This window comes from Amphiura filiformis, chromosome 18, assembly GCF_039555335.1.
Source record: "Amphiura filiformis chromosome 18, Afil_fr2py, whole genome shotgun sequence".
In the NCBI taxonomy this organism is placed as follows: domain Eukaryota; kingdom Metazoa; phylum Echinodermata; class Ophiuroidea; order Amphilepidida; family Amphiuridae; genus Amphiura; species Amphiura filiformis.
Genome location: NC_092645.1, coordinates 11,309,427 through 11,335,668, shown reverse-complemented (window position 1 = coordinate 11,335,668; position 26,242 = coordinate 11,309,427). Strand labels below are relative to the sequence as shown.

The window sequence follows — 26,242 nt, the reverse complement described above, 5'->3', positions numbered from 1 at the left end:
TCAAGAGCTATCTCAAAAACCACTGAACCAATACTAGGCTTGTTTGTACTCATTTTAATGCATTTTGAAATTTTTGAATTTTTAAAGAAAATTTTAAATTTGTCATCTGCAATCAGCATCCGCGTGGAGAGGGTAATACATGTTAAAACATGTTAACTATTCTGTAAACCGACACATTTCGGCATGGTCAGTGAAACAGAACATGGTTATCAACATGGTTTGTTAACTCACTTATAAGTTATAGAATTGCGCCGATTTGATTAAAAATCCAAGGGAATAATAACTAGACTTAGCTGTGGTCTAAGACCACGAACACAGCCGTGTTGTGGCCCCTTAATGACCTTTGACCCCAAAATATATGAAAACCCCATAGACATTGGCTAATGTCAATGTATGTGTGCACATGGCATCACTTTGACATGTTATTTGTGGCAGAAGGGGCATTTTGAAGTGTTTTTTGTCTCAGACCGGAAATAACCTTTCACCGCAAAAAAAAAAAAATACCACGTATACACTGAGTAACATCAATTCATGTGTGAATGTACCGTATCTGTGCTATATTTTTCTTGGCTGATAATTTTTTTGAAGTTATTTCGTTTTATACCGGAAGTGACCCCTTAATGACCTTTGACCCCAAATCTGTGTACACCCCATAGACACTGGGTAATAACAATGCATGTGTGCAAGTGGCATCACTGTCCTACGTAATTTGTGGGAGAAGATGCATTTTAAAGGTATTTCGTTTTATACTGAAAATGACCCCTTAATGACCTTTGAACCCAAATAAAAAAATACCATATATACATTTGGTAAACACAATTCATGTGTGAGCACACCATCACTCTCCTATGTATTTCTTAGCTAATAAAATTTTTTGAAGTTATTTCGTTTTATACCGGAAGTGACCCCTTAATGACCTTTGACCCCAAATCTGTGTACACCCCATAGACACTGGGTAATAACAATGCATGTGTGCAAGTGGCGTCACTGTCCTACAGAATCTGTGGAAGAAGATGCATTTTAAAGGTATTTCGTTTTATACCGGAAGTGACCCCTTAATGAGCTTTGACCCCAAATAAAAAAATACCACATATACATTGGGTGAATGCAGATCATATGTGAACATACCGTTACTGTGCTATGTTTTATTTAGCTAATAAAAAATTTTGAAGGTTTTTCGTTTTATACCGGAAGTGACCCCTTAATGACCTTTGACCACAAATCTGTGTACACCACATAGACACTGGGTAATAACAATGCATGTGTGCAAGTGGGGTCGCTGTCCTACGTAAGTTGTAGGAGAAGATGCATTTTAGTTGAAATCACGTTTGTGACCCTGCGTGACCTTTGACCCCGCAGTTTCATATGACATGTAGGGGCATGGTCAATGATCATTGTGACCAAGTTAGGTCAAAATCGATGTAAGCATGTGAGTGCTAGAGCAAATGTAATGGTTGACAGAAGAAGAAGAAGATCCTGTAAGAAAAAAGACACAGCCGTGACTAACGTCACGGCTGTGTAATTATGACAGTGGGCTTGGCCCTGCCTCGCCTGTCATGTTAAGACATGCTTAGCGACATTACATAATACTCAAATCATTTTGGGGACAAACTTATCACTTTTTATACTTCAAGGAATCTTATATGGTTTTTCAACACAATGTTCCTTAAAAATAACGTGTTTTTTTGGGGGGAGGGGGTGTCCAAACGTGATTAATAAACAAATTATTCTCTAAAATATCTGTCCCTTCTTATTTTCCATTTGGTTTCTGTTTAAATAATGAAATGTGATTCAATTTTGACCAGATGAATCAACATTTCATAAAAGTTGACTTAAGAATTTTCTAGAAGTTATTTTCGTTTGATTTGCTTGAAAACAACTGGCAAGTACAACTAGCTTAAAATGAGATATAATAAAGAATGAACTCTTTTTAGAACACCCTATTTTCACATTGCAATGTATAGCATTTCATTCAGTGGGGACTTAAAAAAAAACCAAATGCGTACATCACTTGTGAAATTCAATTAAAAACCAGTTATACGTAAGATCAAAATACTACCACTATTATCAATGCCATTTTTAAAATTCCGATTCTGAACCTAAATCAAACCTACTTAAAATTGACGTGCTTGTACAAATCAGCCGTCTTTGTCCTTTTTCTTGAAATCACCAATATCATGTCAGTTGTGCCTTCTTGTCTTGGTATGAGAGATGTGTCCAGCATGCTTATTTAGTGCATCTACCACACATCATCGTATGTGCATTGAAGCTTGCAAAGGAAACATAGTTTTCAAGATGGTCTCAGACTCATGTTATTTCTACAATCTGTTGATGTCATTTTGAGGTTCTTGTTACAAGAGTGATGTTTTTTTTATTAGCGTCGTTTAGCAGTCAATCAACGCTTATAACGAGACTAGTTCTTAAACGATTATCACACCAGGGTAGAGATATGTATGCCTGATAGAATAAAGTGCACTTTAATAGACATTAATAGAGGTTATCATGAGTAAACAAATAATTATCGGATTCTAGGAACATTTTGAATAATTTTTATTCAAGATCTTCTAAACGAAAACTTATTATAACTGTATAATTATTTTGAGTTGTTTTGAAATATTCCTTTTTGTGTTGTTGGTAATAGAAGAACAACATTTCTTTTAAAACTTCTTCGAAGTGGTTTTTAAATAGTTTACCCCAAACAGCACAAGTGCGATGTAATGAAATGAATAGCACATAATTTTATATCGTTGTATACTAAAGGTAGAACAAAATACAATGATGGGTTTTGTTAAAGGTAGCATATTAGTTTATGATGCTATCTACTGCAGATAGCACAATAATAAAGTCATGTATTAAAAAGCAGGGGAACAATGCTATCTACTTAAGAAGATAACAGTAAATGGTGCTATCTTCTGAAGCACAGATTATACTAAACTGAAGATATCATCCCGTTAAGCAATAATCATATCTACTGAATATAGCGTAGGCCTGTTTATCGGGCTACAATGCTAACTATTGAAGATACGTTTATACTTGTATTAGCCCTTTTGCTATCTACTGAAGATAGCATATATCAATTATAATGCGCTATATCGTATTAAAGATAAAATGCTATAAAACGCTATATGGGCTCTTTAACATAGCCCTATATCAATTATACATTTGGTGTTGTTATATTAAAGATGAAATGCTATGCGCTCCTTTGCTATCTACTGAAGATAGCATGTATCAATTATAATGGTATACGTAATGGTGCTATGTTGTATTAAAGATGACATGATATGGGCTCTTCTGCTATTTACAGAAGAAAGCATGTATCAATTATGGTATGCATATAATGGGGCTATGTTGTATAAAAGATGAAATGATATGGGCTGCTTTGCTATCTACTAAAGATAGCATGTATATATCAATTATAACGGTATACATAATGGTCTTATATTGTATTAAAGATGACTCTTTTGTTATCTACTGAAGATAGCATGTATCAATTATAATGGTATACATAATGGTGTTATGTTGTATTAAAGATGACTCTTTTGCTATCTACAGAAGATAGCATGTATCAATTATAACGGTATACATAATGGTGTTATGTTGTTCAGCGCAAAGATAACTCTTTTGCTATCTACTGAAGATAGCATGTATCAATTATAATGGTATAGTCCAAAGATAAAATACTATGAACTCTTTTGCTATCTACTGAAGATAGCATGTATATATCAATTATAGCGGTATACATATTGGTGCTATGTTATTAAAGATTTTGCTACCTACTGAAGATAGCATGTATCATTTATAATGGTATAGCCCAAAGATAAAATACTATGGACTCTTTTGCTATCTACTGAAGATAGCATGATTGTATCAATTATAACGGTATACATAATGGTGCTATGTTGTATTAAAGATGACTCTTTTGTTATCTACTGAAGATAGCATGTATCAATTATAATGGTATAGCCCAAAGATAAAATACTATGGACTCTTTTGTTATCTACTGAAGATAGCATGTATCAATTATAACGGTGTACATAATGTTGTTATGTTGTATTAAAGATGACTCTTTTGCTATCTACTGAAGATAGCATGTATCAATTATAATGGTATAGCCCAAAGATAAAATACTATGGACTCTTTTGCTATCTACTGAAGATAGCATGAATCAATTATAACGGTATACATAATGGTGTTATGTTGTATTAAAGATGACTCTTTTGCTATCTACTGAAGATAGCATGTATCAATTATAATGGTATAGCCCAAAGATAATACTATGGACTCTTTTGTTATCTACTGAAGATAGTATGTATCAATTATAACGGTGTACATAATGGGGCTATGTTGTATTAAAGATGACTCTTTTGCTCTCTACTGAAGATAGTAGGCCTATATTATAATGGTATATACATAACGGTGTTATCTTGTATCAAATATAAAATACTATTATTCACGCATCTTCATAATATCTTAGCCAAAAACAAAATAGTGTATAAAGTGAGAGAATACCAAATAAAATTTTAAAATGTCTTTATGGATTATACACATCAGAATAACGCAATTATTTAACACGGACACCAGTCAATAAAGACTAATCTGGTTTGATGCATACAATAGCCTAATCTAATGTAAGATATTGCCCTAAGTTCAACGAAGTTGATTAAATCACCTCAAATCCTCAAACGTGCTGATTATCCATGTACCAGAGTGTAGCTTTCATGTTCACCCATTATAATCGGCATAATGAAGTAAATCATCTCTCAAACATCCACATGTAACGACACAATGCAAATATACTTCACGCATGGTCCTATACTAATAAAAATCATTTGATACCGTACTTCAAAATCATGTTCACATTCTTTTCTTCAATTATTATCGTTTATTATTCCAACCCCTTTCCGATACCTTCTGTCACTTCTTGAGAAAACGGATGTGGAGGAAACAGTGAAAACTTATTAGCAGATGAGTGTCGTCTGCTCACCAACAATTTTCCCGCGTTTTTTTTTCTGACTGTCGTCTGCTAAACCATGCACAGTAGCGGGTACGGTAAACATGAATACAGTCAATGTATGTATGTACGCATTCCCATTACCCATATGTCATCTTCAATGTCCCATATTTTACTAAAATAACACACATTTCATAAATAAAAACATAGAGTTGGCAACTTAGCGGCAGTGCCCCCAAACGACTTGTATTGTCGCAACGTTGTCCTTATTATTATTTTGCCCTACCAGTGATTTTGTTCTCAAGCGGTTTGGTTATTATTTTCTCTTTTGTCTTCATTATAATACGGACTCTTGACTTTTCGATTATTATGGATATAAATTGGTTCTTTTGATGTTCGCATAACACGTGTGCGTTTGACGCAACGAAGAATGCAGCCTCAATCAAGACGTAACGCCAATATGAAAGAAGAAATCTCAATGCGCCCGTACCTAAAGGATTCTTAATATAATGATTGCTTTTGATCGAAAAAGGATTCTCATTTAAGCGTGTTCTTTGTTTGTTCTTGACCGTAGTATGCATTGTGCTAACTAAAATCATTGCTGATCGTTGGAACTTTGATCTTTAAAACTTTTTATCATAATTTTATAGGTTAATGAATTGCAACGCCATGTATGTACTGGTACGATCAGATGTGAACATAAATTCTGAATAACATTTCCTTCTTTCTTTCTTTCTTTCTTTCTTTCTTTCTTTCTTTCTTTCTTTCTTTCTTTCTTTCTTTCTTTCTTTCTTTTTTTTTTTCTTTCTTTCGTTCGTTCGTTCGTTCGTTCGTTCGTTTGTTCTTTCTTTCTTTCTTTCTTTCTTTCTTTCTTTCTTTCTTTCTTTCTTTCTTTCTTTCTTTCTTTCTATTTTTCCTTCTTTTTTTCTTCTTTTCTTTTTTCTTTCTTTCTTTCTTTCTTTCTTTCTTTTTTCTTTCTTTTTTCTTCTTTCTTTCTTTCTTTCTTTCTTTTTATTCGTTTGTTCGTTCGTTATTTCTTTCTTTCTTTCTTTCTTTCTTTCTTTCTTTCTTTCTTTCTTTCTTTCTTTCTTTCTTTCTTTCTTTCTTTCTTTCTTTCTTCTACATTTCTTTCTTTCGTTCGTTCTTTTTTCGTTCTTTCTTTCGTTCATTCTTTCGTTCTTTCTCTCTTTCCTGTGATCCTATACTTATATATATATCTTTCTTTCTTTCTTTTTTCTTTCTTTCTTTTTTTTTCTTTCTTTCTTTCTTTCTTTCTTTCTTTCTTTCTTTCGTTCGTTCGTTCGTTCGTTCGTTCGTTCGTTCTTTCTTTCTTTCTTTCTTTCTTTCTTTCTTTCTTTCTTTCTTTCTTTCTTTCTTTCTTTCTTTCTTTTTTTCTTTTTTCTTTCTTTCTTGCTTTCTTTCTTTTTCTTTTTTTTTCTTTCTTTCTTTTTCTTTCTTACTTTCTTTCTTTCTTTCTTTCTTTTATTCGTTTGTTCGTTCGTTATTTCTTTCTTTCTTTCTTTCTTTCTTTCTTTCTTTCTACATTTCTTTCTTTCGTTCGTTCTTTTTTCGTTCTTTCTTTCTTTCGTTCATTCTTTCGTTCTTTCTCTCTTTCCTGTGATCCTATACTTCCCTGTACTTTTGTTTTTAACTATACATATAATTGATAGTACGTTAAGTATCATTTTGCCTTTTTTTCTGTTATTTCTTCAATACCGGTAAATATCTTTCAAACTGAATCCATTAAATTATTTGTCTTCTCTATTTACTGTAATTTCATTGATATAATATAGGGGGCCTAATTAGAATATTTTTGAGTTCAGTGCACAGCAAAATATTTGATTAAATCTATAGACTAGAAACTGTTTCGTCTCTGATCAATGCTAATCATGTCAATAATTTATATCACTGCAAAACTAATAATATTAATAACTGTCAAGTTGCTACATTATAATGGCTGCTCAATTTGGCTACATTTTGAAAAGGAATATTCACATCTGCATTTTTTAAATCAATGATGCGAGTTTTTGACAACATTTCTGTATTGTCCCATCCATGCGTAACATTTGAGCATAAAAACCGTGTATAACACATTATTTTGTTAATTGTATGTATAATTTGTTCACGGTAGTTTGATTTCATACTTCTTTACATGCGCACTGATCTGTAACCACCCACATATAACACCAATTATCGTGTGATATATACATTTATAAGCAAGGAATATTTATGATTTTTTTTTCTAAAACTGTGCTAATTGGCTTAGAACGATTTTATTCGAAACATTGAATGGGATTTTGTGCTAGACATGATGACTGAGGCGTTTTTATACCAACATACAACAGTTAAAACCCTTTAATGAATGTTACAAATTAAAGTCTATTATTGATATTTTACAGTAGGCCTACACGCATCAATTGTGACATTTTGTAAATAAATTTGTTAATTATCACTTTGCAAGCATGCACCTGTCGTTGATATGTTCAATCAAAATAGCGCCCTCTGTAACATGAATGTTCACGAAAGAATTGCGCTTTTGAAAATCGTTATCTACTGAAGATAGCAAACATGCAAATAATAGAGCACATTGACTTATATGAGTAGCACGCTCGCTCATCGGTTTATTGGGCCAAATTTAGACTGAATGTAGTTTATAAATGAATTCAGAGATGTGATAATAAAATTATTTTCGTTCTTCGTTAATATTGAAATATTAATACTTTTTGAAATAATGGATAAAGAATGAATATAAACGAATTTCTGTGATATTTTATCATTAATGATTATTCGTTATTGATCAAACAATGAAATAAAGACCTTCAAAATTTACGGGTACTTTTTAGATTTTGAAACAAAATAAGACATAGGCCTAAATATTTTCTTTAAAGCTAGAAACTAATGTAAAAATTCATTCTTATATTTAGTTTATTTTTGTATATTTGTTTATTTATAAAGCCACATATTTAAAATTGCTTTATTTTATTTTATTTGCTTATCATTTTCACATTTGTAAGTAAAATATAAAAAAATAAAAAAAGTTATTAGGTCGCAAGTTCAGGGACTTGAAAGTATTATCCCTTAGAACTTTATAACAAGTAGCAACTTGCCATCTTTCGTGATTTCATTCCTGAGAAGCTAATTTAGACCTATATGAACACTTCATTAAGACCTGTAACACAATGCGTTATCCACATGTTCAGTAATACGGCATGTAGCATAGCTGTTACAACGATATCATGGCACAGCAAATGTCCACCCATTAACACCATATGTGATTTACATTAACCTATCATTAGCAGAACTAAAAAACTTTTTTCTTTTCAAACCAAAATCAGCAACAATGTAACGAATAGATTCATTTGATTTTAAGCCATCATAGATTTGTCAATAAAACTCTTTATAATTGTCATGATAGTATGGATAGTGTCGTAATAATAGAAATAATACTCCAAGCTATACCGATTGATTACATTTTAGCTCCGCCTGATAAATATCCAAACACAATCGCACCATTTCTTGGTCTGTATTACTCTACTTTCCACAATAGCGATCGGAAACGTAAGAATACAGATTTGAAATCGGCAATAGTAATTTCTTTTTAAGGCTTAGGTCTCTATCGAGATATTTATCCCGTTTAAGGCTTTACAAGGATGATTTATTTGCAGCAATTACGACCCCCGTAAGGGAAGTAACGTCGTGAAAAGGCATTATTTGATTGCGGTGTACTTTTTGTAGCTCTTTTTAAGTTGCAGAAACATTTTGAACTAATGATGATTATATTATTGTCATGAGTGTGAGAACTATAATCAAGCCTCCAGGCTATAGACGCGTTTTACTGGTATTGCGCTGAGGCGACGGAAAAACCCCTGTCCAACGCGTCGATATGAGCGGGCGAACTTGCCAAGTAGACGGTGGTTTTCCTGTGGAAGAGGCTAAATTACCGTAACAATTCTTGCAAAATTGTTGCAAATATATTATTTCAAATTCGGCTGGTTTATTTTATTTGTTTGTTTGTTTGTTGTTGTTTTCTTTTCAACACAACATCAAAATTCTTTCTTCCTTCCCATATCTTTTGTCACTCATTCTATTCTTCAATCGTGTATACGGAATCAATTGGATACCAATAAAAATAGAGAAAAACAAACAAACACCGTAACTTAGAAACATTCAAACATTACCAACCAGCGCACGAAATCCAATTATAAATGATGCTTAAAACAGTTCAAAACAATTTCCACAATTATTTTATAATTATTAAATTAGTTAAACCTTATTTTATATAATTATAGTGTTGACTTGACCATAATACCGGGCATCAATATGTGCAATTTGAGGAATATTTCAGAATACATCCTAATCTGAAAAGCAGCAACCGCATTTCGCATTTTGGGTTTCATTCCACTTAAAAGCAGCATACTTTATTTTGGACTAATTCAAAACGATTTCACGGCACAAGAAAATTTTGCAATAATTAATTAATTGTCTCTTTTTCTTACTTTCTGTATTGCTTTCAATTTGTCAATCTGCCCCTTTTGCTCCCGTTAATCCTAGCTTCATATTGGTACTTATAATTAAAATGTTTTGAATGGTTTAACACAGAATAATACGCTTAATGCTTATGAAATAGATTTGGGCAAGCATAGGCCTTCAACAAAAACTTGTCGAAGGCCTATGGGGAAAGATGCGCATATGAAACATACTTCGAAGTTCTTTAAGGTTTTTATTGTTTATAGCGCGTGATGAAAATATACCAGCCGCAAGTAATCCCCAAAAGACATTCCTCCCTTCTGTCGACCCGTTACACACCCCTTTCTTATATAGAATACCCCCTCCCGGGACCCCTCCTTACCTCTTACAGAGACAAGACATAAAGAGACAACAATTGTATCATCTTTTCCGACTAAAAATGCACATTTCATATATGTACTGACGGGAACATTACATAGCCTTAAACTAGCATCGTATTTGCTGTACTATTAACTTTATGTAAGCGTTTCTTTGTTATGGAATTCTACTGTATTAGTAGGGCAAGTAGGACTGCGGGGTGTAGTACCAAATCCTTTTTATACATCAAAAAATCCTGTTGAACATTTTGAATATACTTTTTATTTACAACACATTCATAATCAATCATGTTCAAGGCTCAAATTCAATGTGATCGTAACGCATGAATGAATACAAAGGTTCATAAACGCTATTTGATTAGCACCGCTCAGGGCTGACCAATTTAATCAAAATTTATATGTATTTATTGTGCCGCCGATAATTTCTCTAGTAATTTTCGCCTCCTTATTTTCAAATCATTACGAAACGACTGACTTCTAAGTCAATAATATACCACCTTATTGCTCTTGGGAGTTTTTCCAGAACGATGACTTGAAAGAACTCTTATCTTGAGAGGCGAAAATATCCCCAAATTGTCGTTGGACAATGTTGTTGGACGATGTACGCACACACGCACGAATTATACGCACAAAAGACACCCCATACATACACAAGGGATTTACGTGAACACGATATTAGGGAAAATCAAATGCGTATTATACCAAGATTATAAAATGTATATTTTTATAAATTTAATCGCCAATTGCTCTCAAAACATGTGCCGACGTATAGTATTAAAGGAATGGAATTCAAATATTAAGTTTATGCTCTCTGTACACACATTAAACATCGACCAAATGTGGTGTTGGCGTGATTAGGCATTATATTACAATACCACCGTATTTTGTGACAAAATTGTAAAGAAAACGACAAATGGAATAAGATATTTGATTCATGTTAGATCACTGGTTTCGTTTTGTTATGGAAATTGATTTGATAATAATGACATTTGATGTGTTCTTATGTTTCTTTGATCGTGTCAAGAAAAGTAGGGCGAATATGGTACTACTTTTATACTCTTAGTTTCGGAAAAAGTATTCGTTTTAGATATGAAAATGGAGAAGGCAAAGAGTAAAGTGTCATTAAAATATAGCTAAAAATGGGACGAAATTGTGGTGTGCATCTTCTTCGTCATATTAGTTAAGCAAAAATGTTTGCTTTGATATATTGTCAAACCTAGCAACTTTACTATAAAATGCAAGCACTTTCATGCATATAAAATCCGTTGTTTATTTTGCTAGGATCAATTGAAATATTTAGGATCTCACTGAAAACATTATTATCCGATTTACTATATATAGAGCTCACATTGCATTCCAAAATAAGTTATAATGTGTGTCATCAACTTCTCACAAACACATGACAAAATGCAACAACGCAACAACGACAGCTATTATGATTATAGCGCGACTGAATATCCTCGGTGAATATCTCCCATTCTTCGAGAATTTGGAAATGCACTCAGAAAACATGGAAAAGCGGTGAAAATGACAGAAAAGTTTGATATTTTATTAATGATATGAATGGAATTGACAACCATTGTGCATTCTGTTCCATTGTCATATTTGCTAACAAATTTGCTACATTTCATTCAATAAAACATAAGTAAATAAGAACAAAGATCATGTAAAATGTATACAACAAAATATTTTAAAACCTTGACATAAAGATTATGTAGTTTCATTTGTGCACAAACTACGTAACTTTGATCAAGCATGGTATACTTGTTTTGTCGTATAACGGATGTATTAGCACTAAAGTCAAGATTGGAGCCAGTGTCCGTCCGTCCATCATTATTGTAATAAATGGCCACTATTTTCTCTAAGACGGCATAAAGAAACCTTGGCCCAGCCTGATGGAATTCTTTTAAGGTCCGTTTTGATATGTTTCTATTTTGATTAGTTTTAACAACCATCTGGTGACTATATAGAATGATGATAGTGACTTTTGCGGTGCACACCATGCATGTACTCCGGTCTTATTTATTTACACTTTTTGACACATTGTGGCGACACTTGTATACAAGTCGCAATGGGCATTATAAAAAGTACTTCAGTCCAGATTTTAACACCATTCTATCGCTAAATAGAATATAATTATCTAAGCATAAAGCCACCACTGGACAACACACGGTTACATTATTTCAAATTACGTGTATAATACTCAAAGTGGACAAAACTTAAGCATTTGGTCGCGTTTGGTTAAATCACTCTGTTGTTCATTATCACTGCATTGTTGCAATGTTTGCCTATTATTACCAAATTTTGTCCGAATAATGACCAAATTTCACAAATCCAGAGTGCAGATTTTAACACCATTCTATCGCTAAATAGAATATGATTATCTAAGCATAAAGCCGCCACTGATAACACAGGTTACATTATTTCAAATTATTTGTATAATACTCAAAGTGGACAAAACGTAAGCATTTGGTCGCGTTTAATTGAATCACTTTGTTGTTAATTATCACCGCATTGTTGCAAAAATGATGTAAAGAACAGGGTTAATGCATGTAGTGCTGTTCGCAACTAAAAATCCACGTTATATTAAAGTAGAACAATCCGACGAAATTCGCGCTCATCATAATTCCATTATTGACGTAAAACAAAGACATAATAGGAATCAACTCAATGTTCAACTCGTTGGGCCTTAAGTATCAAATCTATTAAAAACGTGAGCTCATCAAAGACCGATCACCAAAAGTTACTCAATCATTTTAAACCCCGATATAAAACAAAGACGCGTGGAATGCTGTGCGGTTTTTTGCACTATTATACACCAATATCTTTAAAACACAGATTTAGTGACTTTTGTGTCTCATCCAGCTTTAATATGAATCCAAATAGTCTCATTTGCAAAACTATAGTTCAAAAGTCTCCCATTCAATAATGTTCATGTTAGCTCAGTTCAGATCCGAAATTGACCTCATGTTTTTGGGTATGAGTTTTAGTACAGCCGATACATTCAAAGGTCATTCAATGAGTATCTAATACTAGGGTTAAATGAACTGTGTCCTAACATATTGCAATATTTGATAGTGTATATCAATACCAGATGGTCACTGCCTAGTGGCCGATTGAGGTAGTCGCCAATGAATTGTTTTAGTCCTTAGAATACCATGGTGATGATACATGTCCGGTCCCCCCTGACTTGAAGGCGCGTGTCAAGTCCGCGTGTATTCAAATTGAAATATCGTCAATCCCTTTAGACAATTCACACTTGAAAAAGTATGTATGGATCTCCAAAGTTAAAGGGTCAAACTACCATTGCACTAAACACTATAGAAGGATGGCTATTTATCTCTTTCACAGTTTAAATTTAAACCAAATTAGGACACGAACGCGAAAGACAACAGCGAATTCAGTTCAAAGGCTCAACACTAATTTGCATAAAAATCACCAGTTCCCGAAACCCGTTTTATTGACGGATAAATCCTGACCTTCTTGTGTTTTCATTTAACAAAATTATCATTTGTTATTTTCCCCGCACCAGTAAAATATTTCACCAAAGGAGTGGTTTAAAGTATTACGGTATATAACATTCCACAATCTATATGCATACATATCATGGGAACTTCTTGGCAAGCCAAAAAACAGAATACAGAAACGTGTAGAATAATGTACAATTGCCTGCTCTATATGCTCACATGAGGGGAAGGGGAACAATGTTTGGCACACCGTTTGGAAATTTATCCTCCCATAATTATTGCACTGCTCCTTACAATAACAAACTTTTGGTAACAATAATATATGAAGTAGAATACAAAGTGACAAACCGGAATAACTTTGTATCTATAAAAAATAAGTTCAAATATAATTGGGTTGAGCCACCTGCAATCTTACTTAAAGTGAATTGATATAGAAAATAGAGACAAGAAAAATATGACACAAAACGTTTCTATTTCCCGTGTCTAATGCGACCTAAATCCTCGATTTGCCGTCTACATGCATGCCTGCACTTCTTATTATTTTATCTGACACCACCTTTTGTCCAGTCTGCAGACTGGACATTGAACCTTAATATTAAGTTACATTGGTACTTTTACGATTTTGCTCGGTTTTGAACAGAGCAAAATCATGTGTGCATATTCTTGGCCAGTCTAGCAAAAACATTAACTTTGATACTTAGTATATATATATTATACTGTCAAACTTAACAACTTTTCTCGCGTTTTGCATGCATTCTTCACAGATAATAGAGTCATGCATGTGCATATTTGGATGGTCAGAAAGTTTACATCCCCGTCTCCCCGCCCACATTTCTATAAAATGCCAGCATTTATTTGCTTATATAAAGCTAAATTCCATCGTTTATTGCCAGAATCTAGATACTAAGAAAATAGAATTGAAAACATGAGTATATGGAATCAGGAGAAATACAATGACTTTTTAACCAGAGAGAGAGACACCGATAAAGATATAAAAAGCACTAATATATTTTGACAGAGTTTCTGTAAACCCATGGGAAAGTGAATTATGAAGCTTAGTCATTGTGAAATTTGGTCATTATTGGGACAAAATTTGGTAATAATAAAGCAAACATTGCAACAATGCAGTGATAATGACCAACAGAGTGATTTAACCAAACGCGACCAAATGCTTGCGTTTGTCCACTTTGAGTATTATACACATAATTTGAAATAATGTAACCGTGTGTTGTCCAGTGGTGGCTTTATGCTTAGATAATTATATTCTATTTAGCGATAGAATGGTGTTAAAATCTGGACTGAAGTACTTTTTATAATGCCCATTGCGACTTGTATACGAGTGTCGCCACAATGTGTCAAAAAGTGTAAATAAATAAGACCCGAGTGCATAAATGGCGTGCACCGCAAAAGTCACTATCATCATTCTAGTCACCAGATGGTTGTTAAAACTACTATTATAACAAGAAACATATCAAAACAGATCTTAAAAGAATTCCATCAGGCTGGGCCGAGGTTTCTTTATGCCGTCTTACAGAAACCAGTGGCCATTTATTACAATTGATGGACGGACGTGCTCCAATCTTGACTTTAGTGCTAATACATCCGTTATTTCAAGACGACAAAACTTTGAAAAAGACGCGTCAACTTTTATTAGACTGCCATTTGCTTCACAGGAAAAACACCTCAAATCACCGTGATCCATCCTTCAGCTCGTCACAAACCACTGAGCCAATACTAGGAATGTTTGTACCCATTTGAATGCATGTTGCATGTAGATTTTGAATTATGTTAACGAAAAAGTACAATTTTATTTTTGAGTATATATTTTAGCTGCAGAGCATTACCCATAGGGTTAATGAATCTTCATTGTTTTGACCAAACTTGTATGACCAATACAATACCAGCCCATTGTGACGACCACATGGAGTAACCACAGGAAGGGTAAAAAAATCTCACGATTTAAAAATTACAGACACATAATGGGTCTTTAGTGAAAGTTTCTAATGAAAAGGGGGAAAGAACAGAAATAATAGAGTGTACGCGTGTCGGACTGGACACATGCCTCCGGCCAGTTTGACCAGCACTGTACCAACACTTGATCATTGAAAGTGAACGGTCAGAAATCAGTCTGCCAACACAGGTCAACGCCCAAGAATTGTCTATTGTTGGTGTAGTAACTTTTTTCTGGTAATTAATATAAAATAAACACCATGCCCAGAATCGGTCCATCTTATGGCTTGTTTGAGTTGGTTCTGACTGATTTCATAATAAAGTCTAGATTCATTGAGTGTATATATCATAGGGATTAGAGAAAGAAAAATAAATTAGAAAATTATAGGATTTAAATCGATGGAAAAACAAACATTGAAAGTGGTATCGTCAATGAGGAAGTCTGCGATATCAAAATTTTTCATAAAGCTATTTTTTGAATGAACAGATTTTGTTCTCACTGTATGTTTGATATTTGATATAACGCTTTAAAATGTTATGTTTGATACATTTACCATTTTAGTGACATGTGTTTTTTCTTGTGGTATTTATATAAAGAAACTATGTAAAGTGCTATTGGTATTTAAAAGGTGGGACATGAAAAACCTAAGAAAATTGAAATCAGCATATCATTATTGTTTTCTTAGGATTTCGTTATTTTCAAACGCGTTATTTTTAGTTTTATTTTTTCATGAACATTTCATTAGAAGCGACACAAAATTACTGTTTCAAAAAAGACGAAAAAGTTACGATAAAAATCGAAAAATTAAGAAAAACAGCCGAGATTTGTCAATTTTAAAAGAGTAATGTACGAAGTACACACAATAAATGTAATAGACAAAAACCATTATCTTTAAAGATTAAAACAAAGCGATGGGATTGTATTACTCAAGTTTCGTTAAAATTAAAGATGCTTCCATGTCAAACGTCAACGTCTGAGAGTAACACTTTAAGACAATTTTATTGGCTCTCTACATGGTCCAAGAACGTATAGGTTGTTGCTGACAATTTCAAAGGTGTTTCATGTCATGTAATAAAGACAAAAGTCGCTTTGGGCAAAGATTTTTAGCAAGTCGAGAAGGGCGGGATAAAGATTTTTTGGCAGACCGAGGGGAGGGGGGGGCAAAGATGTCTAGAGAGGGCAAGCAATTTTTGGCACGCCGTTTTGGATATTTTTTACCCCCTTATTACAAAGCCCCTTAGTTTTGATAGAAACAACACTAACACAATCACATATATGGGCACTCGAATTGATAAGATCGACACGAAAACCACCTGTAGAACTACACCGTTTCATGTCATCTCTGTCTCATCACAGATCCAGGAAAGATGATATGACTGTCATTATATGGTTGGTTTAAAAATTAAACGAAAAAAAAAATGTTTTAAAAGTATAACGCTATCTACGTTATACTGCTATTGTATCTTCGTTCGTTAAATTAACTATAATTTAATTCTGCTATATAGCAATGGAATGACAACGCTGAAATAGTATTAATGAACGCAAAAAAGACGTTTAAATTTCATATGAAGTTAAGAGACAACCAAAAATAGACGTCAATATACTTTTTAGGTTTTGTTTTATGGAATGCCAACTTGATCAATGAAATGAATCAAAAGCTTGATAGTTTGATAGAGGTTATAACTACATCAATGACTTCCGCTGAATCGATTCATTACTAATCATTGCTTCTTTTTTAATATGGCGAGAATTATCACGTGCATGCGCACTGTAATTATAAAACTAATATTCAATAATATCGTCATAATTATAGAACATTAATGAATAGAAATGTTTCACTTTTGTATTTAATTTGCGAACATTATATATCGCGTGCGGTGGGAAAATAACAAAGAGCGATTTCTTGTTTGACAATTCTATGTTGTTGTTATTAAACGTGGGGCCAGCGCACGCACTGGCATCAATTAATAAATGACATGAATTAACAAAAATTTTACATCTTTATGTGCAATGTTCATCAGCGTTTTAATTTCAACAAGAGCGCAATCGTCAAAATGAATTTTTAATACTAATTGTACCATTAATACACACTAATTGTTGTTTGGATATGCATTCGGTATCTGTTTACACAAATAACTTTTAGAAGTTATCATTTTTAGGTTAATAGGTCAAGCAATACATTTGGTTTTACTTCGGTTGAAACTGTCCGAATTTGAAGACACATATTCATTTATTAATAAAGACTTGACTATCACAACGATCACATATTGTTGGGCTTTTAGGCAAATTCTATGTTCATTTTCATAAGTAAAAGCTGGATATGGATCATAAATTTATCTTGCTTCGTTAATGTTTTGGAAACATTATTCATAAACATACTGATTATTTTAATCATCATTTCAATCGTCCTAGCGTGACATTCGCAGCTTCAAATGAAATTAATAATTCACGATTATGTTAAAGTTTTTTTATATTCATGTCAATAAAACACATAAAATGGAACTTACAACAATGTGGGCATGTCAGCTGCATGTTTCAGTTAAAACATCCCAATTCTATGTTTTTGTTGTGCCCCCAAAGCCAAAATAGCATACACCCTTAAGGGAGTACCCCTGGTACCGGTCAGTCCTTCTGATACAATTTTAAGATACTTATTTGAGCATATCAGCTAGTGTTTGTATAAACTTGAATTGGTTGGTTAATAAAACCCTACATGATCATATATCTTGCTTGGTGTGGTTACTTTACTGGTCGTGGTCGGTTAGTTCGTGACCGTAGCGTATATGATATGTGGTAGGAGATTAATCTGCGCGAGTGAGCAAATCGCTCATTTGTGGAGCTGACTTGCTTTGGCGTCGTGTGCTTTAGTATGGTGTCGTCAGTTGTAGGTTGGACAGGGAACTGAAGTGATCGTGTGTCGAGGGCTATTTGTCAGCAAGTGGTTTTATAGAGTGGTGTTGATTTGGGACATACGCGTGTTTATTTTCTTCTGTGTGTTTGGTAGACTTTGATGTTTCTAAAAATGGAAAAGGGTAAGTTTCTAAACATGAAACAAATTCGTTTACAACCAGTGGTGGAAGAATTAAGATGTAGGGGGAGGGGGGGGGCGTGTTTTTTTTGGTTTTACTGGGACAATTACGCGCAAAAAATGTCATTTACAAACTATTTTAGCCCAAAATGAAGCTGAATTAATGGGCTGGGGTTGATGGGCTGGTGCAATTTTACCACGTCTTCGTTCAAAACAGGTTTTTTCGGACAAAAGGAAGATGCCCAGGACAATCCTATTGCTTGTTTTTCTTCTCTAGGATTTTAAAGGGGACGGATCCGGGATATGGAACAATTCAGGGGAGTGACGGTCCCCCGTCCCCCTCCCAGCTTCCACCGTCTATTTACAACAGTTGACACAATAACGTTTTCATATGTTTCACATTAATCAAAAACGTTTATTCGACCACAAATTCATTGTAATATTGTACATTTTTTATGTATTCATTTTTACACGCTTAAAGTTCAATCGTTCCGTAATTCTAGATTTTTTGTGGCCAAAATGTACGCATTAAAAAAAAAATTCAGCTCGTTTTATGGTATTTTTGCCCTATTTCACGCTGTTTTTCCTGATTTTTTTCCTATTTTCTGGATATTCCACAAGCTTTGAATCACACCCCTGAGCAAAGTCACGCTAGCCAAAGTCACGCGTGCCACGGTGAGCGACTTTCGTCAACGCATTGGGCTGAGGCTCAGCAACCACTGTAACATAATAGACGTTTAAGAAATGAATTTTAAAACAAACGCTCTGGTTTTTTGTCTGTATAATTTTTATCTGAACTCTACAGAAAAGACCTACCTCTGTGCTTATTTCTTAAACAGTTCGGTATCAAAACGATTGGTACCAAAGTTTGGTGTTTATCGAAAACCCTGCTTCTTTCAAATGCAAAGATCCTCTTGGAATAGCCAGAATTTATCATTTATAGTGTTTTATCACATTAATCTAAAAAAAACAAAAAGTGCGGATCTTCAGATGCATTATAATGAATCAGTTGATTGAGAGGATCAGTGTTTTCTAGACTTGTTTCTGAAAGTCACTGATGGAACTCTGTACATGGCTTTGTAGCTGTTTCAAAGTGGTGGCATCGCCAACAGGTGATGGTGTTCGCTTGTTACAAATACGGGTAAGTCTGCCGAATCCAACGCCATACTAGCAGCGAATCAGTTGAAGATTTTGCCTTCTCTTGCATGTCTGCTCATATTCCGGGTTTTGCTACCTGTTGTATCATTGGATACCCAGGACTTGCCATCATCATAAAACGATGATACATACTCAATTATGTTTTTCTCTCTCCCATTTTACTCTACAGATATGCCAACCCCACCACAGGTCACCCTCTGTCCCTCCTCCTTACCAGGGCATCACTCGGTGTATTCTCCACAGACTGGATCAAAGAAGGAACCGAGATGGGCCCGTTTACAGGAAGAGTAATTAGACTACCAGATATAGCCAAAGATATGGACAACCGATTTATGTGGGAGGTGAGTGGTCCATTGGTAGAGAAACGTTAGAAAGCGGAGACATGAACGTTGATATCGTATAAATAATTTTCTTACTCAATGCAGAGAAAAGGCACCCACCATGCATGTTGTTGTGGGCGCATAGACATTTAGACAGTAGAAGAGGAGTTTTGGGATGAAATCGGTTATTGTACATACCGTAAAATTTCGATAGTTAGCATATGCTTACTTTCGAGCGCTTTTAAAACAGGCAAACACGAAGAGCCCCATCCACGAAAGTTTAAAGGGAATTGAGCAAATCATCGATATACATAATAGTTATATACGATCAAGTAAACCTGCAAATTTGTGTCTCAACCCCATTAGCTCAGTTGGTAAAGCGCCGGACTTTGGTACAATTTCATGATTTCAAATGCGCTCGATAGTAAGCACATATGCTAACTATCAAGTTTTTACGGATAACCCTGCTTAAATTACACGTGTCTGTTAATTCATAATGCATGCAAAATTGTACGATCTAGAGAAACTAAGGAAGATGAAGAAGTGACAAAAGGAGGAGGAGAAAGAAGAGAAGAAGTAGAAGAAGAAGAAGAAGAGGAAGGAGGAGGAGGAAGACGAAGAACAAATATAAAGGAGAAGAAAAACAAGCAGGAAAAAGAAGAGGACGGAGAAGGAGAGGATATTGTTTCGTTTATGTTCTTACTTTTAATTGTGTTGTCCACCATTCAGGTATTCGATGATCATGGTCGATTATCTCACTTCGTCGATGCGTCCGATGAGTCTCTTCGTACATGGATGTGTTACGTCAACTGTGCACGGAATGATCAAGAACAAAATCTAGAAGTATTCCAGATGGGATCAGAAATATTCTACAGAGCTCTCAAGGTATGTTTGTTTTAAATTATCTTCCCATAGGAACTCGACACCGACCCATAGGAGAGGGTCACGGCTCGAACCGGTCTCCGGTCTACACCAAGCTGAATTTTATGTCTGTCAGGAAATGCAATTTCGTAAAACTTGCGTCTTTTGCTCTAGCCTTTTGGACAATGAGAAAGGACTATGATTCCAGTTTCTAACACCACTAAGGTATAAGATATCTAAAACATGAAATGGAAATTTCTTCTGAATATATTCTATAAGACTTCATTATTGCATCTTACAGGACACTATTTTTTGTACCTGTTTGGTCATGAAAAATACTAGTATACAAGTTTTAAAGTTTTTCTCGCATCTTTTTTTTTTTTTTTTAAATAACATAGTTTTGTGTCATTTGATAATATATTGTCAAATGACACTAATTTCCACAATAATTTCGACAGTATAATTATGTTATCACAAGACAATAAGCATGATCATGATGATAAGATAAGCCACATGCGTGACAAACTTGCTTGATGTTGCGATTCATATTTAGCAATATTTTCAGCCATTAATTTGGTTATGCAGTGCTAATTAGCATACATCGATCAATTAGTAATAACGGATACATCGATTGTTCTTTTTGTCCAGACAATTCCACCAGATCAAGAGTTGCTAGTTTACTACGGCACTGCATATGAAATGTTCCTTGGTATTCCGATTGCATTAGCTACCCGTGACAGCCCACCAAATGAACCAAAGATGAAACAATCAGGTATGTATTATATGATATGACAGTACTTGACATGATATCACATACTGGGGTGTGACATGACACAATGACATGACATTGTAAGACATGACATACTAGAAGAATAACCTACTCTGTGACATAACATGACATTACATGATGATATAAAACATGTAAAACATTATAACATGACACAATATTTCAAGACTACAGGTGATACCGGTATGACATGAACTAAAATGGCATGGCATGGCACTATGTGATGTAAAATGAGTTACAAAATATGTCGTGAATAATTTACAAGGCATGTCATTAAATAATTAACAGAAAATAAATATTGGGTTACAAATATATTTACCTTTCAATTTATGTCACTTGAAATTCATTAACGATCTGAAATATTTTTTCAGGTGAATGTTCTCCCGAAAGACACAATAATCATCGAGATTCGCCCAACACTACTACTAACAATATAACAACGTCCAATACTAGCAGCTCACCAAGTCGTCTAAACTGTACAGTTTGTAGACGGGGGTTCAATTCCCGCAGTAATTTACGCTCACACATGCGCATCCATACCCTTGAGAAACCCTTTGAGTGCAAGTTTTGTCATCGAAGATTCAGCCAATCATCGACACTTAGAAATCATGTGAGACTACACACGGGTAAGTTTACATAAATGATTTGTTTTGTTTCATCTTTAAAATTACAGTGATAATAATGATGATGATGATGATAACGACGCGACGATGAGTCGATGATGATGATGATGATGAAAGATTTTGTGATGATGATAGTGGTTAAAGTTTCATGTTTATTTAATATAGTATATTGTGCAAGTATTTCCGCCGAGTATGGTTAAGACTTAAGAGCCTATGAGGAATTCGGTAATCGTGATTGGTCAATAGTTTGTTCACACATCATCCCGTCAATTGAGGGCGGCATAACAGTCCACAGGTCCACTAGTGACATACGCAATAAACTAGGAACTGAGAAATTTAAATTGCACACCCAGGGTTTTGAAACGTAAGCCTGGCGGAATGCAAAGATAAAAATATTAATAAAATAAGAATCATTTGTTGGTGCTACCTATATGTAAAACAAAAAAACAAAAACAGGCACATCAGCGTTATTTTTGTACTTTTTTTCCCCATTAAATCAACGCAATGTGGTTCTCATAATGAAAACAATGTATTTTGTTACTAGCCATTAAACTCGGACCCGATTTTGTGGTGTGATACCAACAAAATGCAACCTGTAATCAAGCCAGATGAAAAATATTTACTTTCTAATGCCATTTAAAGGCCATGACCCCTCCATGGGCCCGGGAGGGGGACTCTAAAGCTTTATACACCAAGCCCATGATTCGGTTTAAGTCGTGGTGCAATGCATTATGTCCAGGGCAACTTGACTTCCATTTTGACCAAAGAAAACACACATGGCCTGTGGAGCTATCTTTTTATGCCTGGTTAAAGGAACAACCCCTTCCCTGAAAATAGACATCTTGTACTTTCTTACCCCCGCCTCAGGACATGTTGCTGGTAAATTTAGTGAAAAAAACCAACCTCAATAGCACCCAATGTTTCGATCGTTAACAGTATCAAGAATGCCCTGAATAGCGTTGTAGAAAGATATGCCTCCAAGCGATAGCCTATACAAAAGATATATACATAGCACGGGACTACGGACTTCACGATACGGAAATCTCAAAATCGGGGAATTTCTACTCAAATTAACTATGAAGGAAAACACTCGACTTATTTGAATGCATTGTTTAATTATGGATTTCAAACATCACCATGAAAAATATATTTTCTGAAATTTTGACTTTTTTTTTTAATTACTCGAACGTGCACCGTACCATAAACCGCCTGGGGCATAAGAATTGGATTTAAAATAAATCTTAAGAAAATCGCGGACAAAAGAATGGGCTTAAGTTACGAGAAAGGGGGACTTGATAAAGAGATCTTTGTAAAAAAACCTGAAGATGTTTGTTGAAAAAGCACACTTCTATTCGTGTACAGTATTTCACTTTTCTGACCTGCTTTTCTTGATTCGGTTATGGGGAAATTTGAAGTAAAAATGACCGGTTTGTTCAAGTACCAAGTATTATGTGGTATTATCCTATTCAAAAGTGAAAGAAGTGCCCGTGTAAAAACTACCTGTCAACCGCTAGCGTGTACTTTTTCATGATGACTTTTCAAGAGCCAATAGTCGCGTGGATCTTACATGTTGTGTACCTATTTAATGAAATCATAATAAACACTTGTTCACATTATGTAGTTACAACGGATAATTATCATCGTAGGACACAGCTCGTGGCAAAAATCAAATTAAACCAAAGATTTAAAGTGCTGAAATTTTATAGTTTGCTAGAGGGCGCGGACTGTCCTTAAGTCTGCAATTAGGTCGGTGACCGTACGCGCGTCAAAATGATCTTCAGGCTCGTGTGGTGATAGCTTTTTTAAAAACAAGCAAATTACCTTAATTTCAAGTTGCACTTTGATGGAATTTCAGGGTTAAATTCATCGGATGCAATGTAATGATCTGATAAGTTGGAATTTAAGATGGGTGAAATAATGATCTGATAAGTAAAACAGCAATGTAGAGAATTTTGTTAACAGATTGTATCTTTTTACTTTGATTGCGTGTTAAGTGCTGATGTGATTTTTGGGCAGTGGCTGTGATTGACTGTGAATTCAATATAAAGTACGACCTCTATAAATAGACCAGTTTAAAAACAAGTTACAGCTATGTAAACGGACTGGTTTAACTTCATGAGGCTAACTAATTTCTAACATGTTGTACCGTTAATATTATCATGGCTTATTAATAATTGCAAATCTAAGAAGAAATACAAAATTTTATGCAGGACCAGTGTGGTCCTTTGACCAGGCCTACTATTCATTTATTCCTACATTGCCATGGCTGCAATCCTGAAACAACATACCAAGGTTTTAGGCAAGTAGCAAAGCATAAGGCATTTAACCTGGAACCATATCTCTGCTGAAGACCAGAGGATGATTTAAGTACTACCCAACACCCCACTGGGAAACCATGCACCTAGTAGGCCTATAGCAGTGTGAGGAAACGTGACACCACTGCTCTGCTACTGCATAGAAGTGTGTGGTTAAATTTGAATTTAGACAGTTATGTCTATGATAAAAACACCAGTTTTATGCCAGTCGAATTTGTATTTTAATTTTATCTACAGAAGTTGTGATTTATCCTTTCTACACACATCACTTTTAATCTGAAATCGACCAAGTAATAATGACACACACACAATTTAAAAACAACATTTTTGTTCAATCATGTCAATGGGATTTGAACAGTAAAGTGTCAGTTGAAACTCTGGTAATAACACTTTTATAGTGCATGATGGGAAGTCCTTAATTCATCCTCTGGCCGAAGACCTTGCAATACCAGAAAAACTTTAGTGGCAAAAATGAACCTTGCTCCAAAAAGTGTTGTACAGGATCATACAGGGGTCAAATTTCAAAATTGATCAGATTTTGACCACACCAAAGTATAGGCCAATCCTTCTTGTCAAAGTGATTCAGAAAAAGTATAGTTTGGTAGTCTCTCTGCGACGGATGGTTGTTGACGTATAAGCAAAAAAATCAAAGTTTTAAAATTGGCAGGCAATTAAAAAAAATCGGAACTCAAGATTTTCTCACCCATCTGCACAACTTGTACCGTAGGCCCTACATCATGGCACTGTAGCTCATGTTTCTGCATATAACTTTTTGCAGATTTAGATTTGCACAAAGCTTTTTCTAACAATTATTTTTATTTCTTGTATCTTTCCATGCAGGTGAAAAGCCCTACCGTTGCAATGTATGTCACAGTGCCTATTCACAACTTGCCGGTCTGCGTGCTCATCAGAAGAGTGCCCGCCATCGTCCGCTAGTCACGACTGTGTCACCCCCCGTGTCACATACAAGCCTGCAGCCGGTTCCAGTCAGCTTTCAAGACAGAACATTAAATGCAATTAAAACGCGGGAATAAGATGAACATTTGAAACAAAAGGACATGTGCAACAAAAATAGTAATATATGTATATATTTATACCGTGTAATATATTATAGGCATGAGAGGCCTTTAGTCATTAAATGGCTAAATTTTGTCTTCAAGCCATCTGTTATTCTCTAAAAAGTACCAAAAAGAAAGGAAGAAAAACAAACAAACAAACAAACAAACAAACAAAGTTTAACAAACTTACAAAAACAAACATCTAAACACCCTAACAAACAAACAAACATCAGGGATGAAATTCCACGTTTGAAAATAAAGCCCGAATTTAAGCCTGAAAACAGCGTAAAATGATCAGCATGAATGCCTTAAAACGGGCTGATAATAAAGAAATTGCGTAAATCTGGACTACAAAAAGCCTCATTCAGACAAAAGCCTGAAAACTTGTATCCCTGAAATATTCACACAAACACACTGAAAATATGATTCTTTCCATCATTTCTTTTGTGGAATAACCCAAAAGTTCGATGACGTCCTATAAACGAAAGTGTTTTCCCTTCCTTCCTTCACTCCTTCCTTCCCTCGCTCCCTTCCTTCCTGTAACATAATTGTGAAATATTGACAATTCCAACTTTCAAAAGACACACTTGCTCATCAGAAGAGTGCCCGCCATCGTCCGCTAGTCACGACTGTGTCACCCCCTGTCACATACAAGCCTGCAGCCGGTTCCAGTCAGCTTTCAAGACAGAACATTAAATGCAATTAAAACGCGGGAATAAGATGAACATTGGAAACAGAAAGGACATGTGCAACAAAAATAGTAATAATATGTTTATATTTATACCGTGTAATATATTATAGGCATGAGAGGCATTTAGTCATTAAATGGCTAAATTCTGTCTTCAAGCCATCTGTTATTCTCTAAAAAGTACCAAAAAG

The 26,242-nt window shown here is 34.6% G+C and overlaps 1 protein-coding gene across 1 annotated transcript in view; it reads left to right on the top strand.

The window, feature by feature from the left end:
- LOC140139368 (PR domain zinc finger protein 12-like) overlaps positions 1-25,858 on the top strand; it is a 33,438-nt gene extending 7,580 nt beyond the window's left edge. Inside the window, 6 exon segments of the mRNA XM_072161141.1 lie at positions 19,569-19,616; positions 19,619-19,740; positions 20,449-20,604; positions 21,229-21,352; positions 21,739-21,993; positions 25,146-25,858. Of these exon segments, the coding sequence (XP_072017242.1) occupies positions 19,569-19,616; positions 19,619-19,740; positions 20,449-20,604; positions 21,229-21,352; positions 21,739-21,993; positions 25,146-25,339 (899 nt within the window). The 3' untranslated portion in view covers positions 25,340-25,858.
- The last annotated feature ends 384 nt before the right edge of the window (positions 25,859-26,242 follow it).